Source organism: Anastrepha obliqua, chromosome 2 (genome assembly GCF_027943255.1).
Source record: "Anastrepha obliqua isolate idAnaObli1 chromosome 2, idAnaObli1_1.0, whole genome shotgun sequence".
Lineage (NCBI taxonomy): Eukaryota > Metazoa > Arthropoda > Insecta > Diptera > Tephritidae > Anastrepha > Anastrepha obliqua.
This window is the reverse complement of record NC_072893.1, coordinates 120,073,973-120,077,816: the sequence shown is the minus strand read 5'-3', so window position 1 is coordinate 120,077,816 and position 3,844 is coordinate 120,073,973. Positions and strand designations below refer to the sequence as shown.

Here is a 3,844-nt window from a genome sequence, read left to right as displayed (position 1 = left end):
AGAAGTAATTTTAAAATTTAAGAAGTGTCAAATGCTAAAGTAGCTAAATACAACACATCCAACGCTTTAGAATATTTTTAATATGGGTCCAGTTAAGTTACTTTTTTCAAAAAAACTTTCAGCCTTTTCAACTAAACTTTGACTGGGCACAACAGTGCCAAGATAAAACCCGCTGGTAAATCAATTAAGTGCCTAGATTGAGCTATCATCCGTTTCCTCTGCCGTCGTTTAGTCCTTTAACGCTTTTTCAACGTGCCACTATCGTTGCCGCATTTGCATAAATTTAGCCCAAATGAATTTATAATTATATCCTTTCCACGGCACACCTGTTGCGTTGGAGCTCACTCAGACACATACACACCTAAGTGGCTAATTACGCTTGATAATTTTATCAATTACTAATTACTTATGTAATAAAGTACAACCAAGCAACGGCTGAAAGGTTGCCGATGAATTTCACAGCGAAGGAAAATCTATGCCAAAATCTTTTTAATGAAAAGTGTTTGAACGGCTAAAGGCTTGTTGAAGTTCTGTGCAAAGGACAGAGAGAATGGTGAGGGCGAACAAGTAACAGGTAAGGTGGTGAGTACAACTGACAGGTGTCACTTATGCCAACCAATTAGCGTTGCGGCCGTTAAAAATAACAAAAGCGCATCGCCACGACCGCATATAATCTGTGGCGAGTTGAATGTGGAAAGGATTTCGTGTCGAAATGATTAAATTTGAATTTAATTGGCACTTAAATTGGCGGAAATTCATAAATGACAAGAGTAAAGCAATTGAGAGTGACAAATGGGCGGAATGGAGATGACAAATTAGTGAAAATGATTTAAGTTTCCATCAAAAGCATTTGTACAATTTTCACGATTTTTATTATCAATTTGGAAATGCAATCACACATATCAGCAAACCAAATACTTAAAAATAAAATAGTTGGATTAAAGCTCTGTAATTAGTATAATCACGTTGGTAGAAGCTTTAAGAGCTTTTCCCTATATTTTTCACCTCCACTTAAAATAATGCTTATTTCTTAAAGGCACTTCGTTAAATATTAAAACCACGAAATTAATTTGACTTTTGAAAGAAATCAAGAAACTCTTTTAAAAATTTCTTTATTCTCAGCAAGCTTTTTCTTATACAAAATTGTAAAGCTTAGAGCGAAAAGTATGTTTCGAGTTTTGGAAATATTTAAATAGTAGGGCCGACGTAGCCAAATGCGTTGGTGCGTGATAACCATTCGGAATTCAGAGAGAACGTAGGTTCGAATTCCGGTGAAATACCAAAATAAAGAAAACGTCGCCCCTCGGTAGACAATGGCAAACCTCCGATTGTATTTCTGCCATAAAAAAGCTCCTCATATATTAAAAAATCATCCGATGTTCGGAGTCGGCTTGGAACTGTAGATCTCTCCATTTGTGGAACAACATCAATACGCATGCCAGAAATCGGAGGTGGAGCTTGGCCAAACACCTAAGAAGGGTGTACGCAGGAATTATATATATGTATATATGTAGAAGTATATACAGAGGGAGCTTGGCTATGGATATATTTTTTTTATAAAGCTCCGCAGTTCTGTGGCGTCTTGCACGAAAGCTTTGAAGTTCTTTCGCGGACATGAGAAGATTTTTGAAAAGGTGTAGTTCTTTCACGTTAATTTTTTTTTGTATTTTACTTTAACGAAAATTCATCCAGGAAGTATTAAAATCAGCGGAATTTTCAAAATATTTAGCATTTTTACAAAAGAAACTTTAAAGTGTTAAAGAATTTTTATGTACTAAGCTTTTACATGTTTTGGAAGGGAAATAGTGGAATATTATTATGCCTGTTCTTCCCTCCTAAAAATGCGATTAAAATTCATTAGTAAAATGGTATTCGACTTAAGAAAGCAAGGTGTGTAAGAGCTTTCACTACAAAAGTCAGTTTAAGAATAATTTGAAACATTAGAAAATTGAATCTTTTGTTTTGATTTTATGTAACTTTTGTTCAACTTTATTCGTAAGAAAATCAAAAATCTACTACAGTGTTCTCGAAAGTAAAATAAACTTAAAAAAGCGTTTGCATCAGAAAATAAGCTTTTATTTTTATAACTTTTTCAACAGGTTTCGATAAGCTTTAAAAACTAGGAAACTTAATATAAAATTATATCCATTTTACGCAACATATCTACAGTTTTGCTCATAAAAACTTCTGCTATACTGACTCCCGAGCGGAGTCAAAAAGGAAAAAAAAGTTTTTCTCACTTTTATGTGTCATGCATTTTTTTTCTCAATTATCAAAACTTCGAATTTTAAGCAAGAATTTTCTCGCCACGATTACATCACTCCTCTATGATGCCAAAGAGGGGCCACTTGTAATTGTCGCAGCGCATTGGTAGGCAATTCTTGTAAATTTCCGAATAATTGCTGGCCAATCTTAGCACCTCGAAACCACGCCCGCAATCTAGTGATTTGTGTATTAGCAACTTGGTGCGATGCGTAAAATTCTGATGGCACTGTGTGCACGTGTGTACGCATACACCCGTATCGGTGCGTAGGAAGCGTTGCAAGTTCGTGATCTCAAAGAGCTGCTGTAGTTGGCCATCTATATTCTGCAGCATAATAAACTGAGCGTCACGGCCAACAGTATCCCAAGGCTGTCTATCGTCCTCAGCGCCGCTCCGACACTTGCCCAGCTGATATGGCACCGCATAAATCTCGTGAGTGCGCGCGCAAGTCCGAAAGCAGTACAGAGTTGCAGCCGCTATTGTTTTATCGCTGATTACTTGTGCAGGCAGTGAAGCTGCATACTTTACGCCATACTGCAGCGGAAGAGTAGCGTTCACCATTGACGTTTTTTCACCTTTCGTATACGTCTCGCGTTGTACATGCAATCGTATGCGCTTCACACAATACTCTTCAGCATGCGCCGGGAAGCGCGCATACATATACGCCTCTATTTTCTCCAGTAGCATAAGAAATAGCATGTCCACGCACTCGGCAATGTCCAGATGATGCTGTATAACCAGTTCGCTGCTGTTGAATAACAGATCGGCACCGCTGTAGGGACGCGTATAGAAACTCATGCGTAGGCGTAGGCGCGCGGCACCATGAAAGAGCAAACGCAGCAGCTGTGGTACAGCATTAACGCCGGCGTCGATCAGAAACTCCTTGGGATGTGCTGCATTACCCTGCTCATTGCAAAGTATAAATGTATCCACATGCCGCATGGCAATTGTTTCCAACTGCTCGCGTTGCTCCGCGCTGCAGAGCGGGCGATTGCTGTTACTCGTGCCGTGCGCGCAAGCAGCTACTGGCTGCCAGTGTTGTGAGTAGGCAGCGCGCATATCACATGAATTACTGCAGGCATCGCATTCGTAAATGCGACCACCCATAAACCAACGGTGATGGAAAGTACGAGTAGTGCCTGTGATGCTGAAGGTGTAGGCGGAACGAAAGTATGCCATGACAGGCAGGTAGCGGCACGATCAAGTGTGACTTGCTTTGGCAATGTTGGAGGGTAGTCGATTGTATTAAATGCAAGGGTAAACTGAAGTGAGCTACGTGCCAAGCGCGTTTATATGCCAGCACAGCATGAGTTAAGAGGAGAGCGGAGAAAGCGAGAGAGGTAATCATTGATAGCGGGAATCAAAATACTTTATAATCAATGCTAATGACGTACATTAAATCAAAAATAGGTTTACGAATCTTCTAGTTTCTGGGTAAGAAATCATAGTTCATGTGCCAGATAACAGACGTTTAAGTTTGAAAGAGCTACTTGCGGGGATGGTCGAAGGCTTTCGAGAAGGTAAAAACGTTAAAGTATTATTAACATAATTTTTGCCATTAATGCGTACTTATAAGTGTAT

At 39.4% G+C, this 3,844-nt stretch overlaps 1 protein-coding gene across 1 annotated transcript; it reads right to left on the bottom strand.

Moving 5' to 3' along the window:
- Window positions 1-2,101: 2,101 nt before the first annotated feature.
- LOC129237718 (protein terminus) lies at window positions 2,102-3,512 on the bottom strand. The gene has a single exon (XM_054872622.1). It carries the CDS (start codon window positions 3,440-3,442, stop codon window positions 2,318-2,320), a length of 1,125 nt encoding a protein of 374 aa, XP_054728597.1. The 5' UTR covers window positions 3,443-3,512; the 3' UTR covers window positions 2,102-2,317.
- Window positions 3,513-3,844: the final 332 nt, after the last annotated feature.

What these genes read in the sequence shown, in the direction of transcription:
- LOC129237718 (XM_054872622.1), bottom strand. Translation starts at nt 3,442, where the DNA reads ATGGCATACTTTCGTTCCGCCTACACCTTCAGCATCACAGGCACTACT.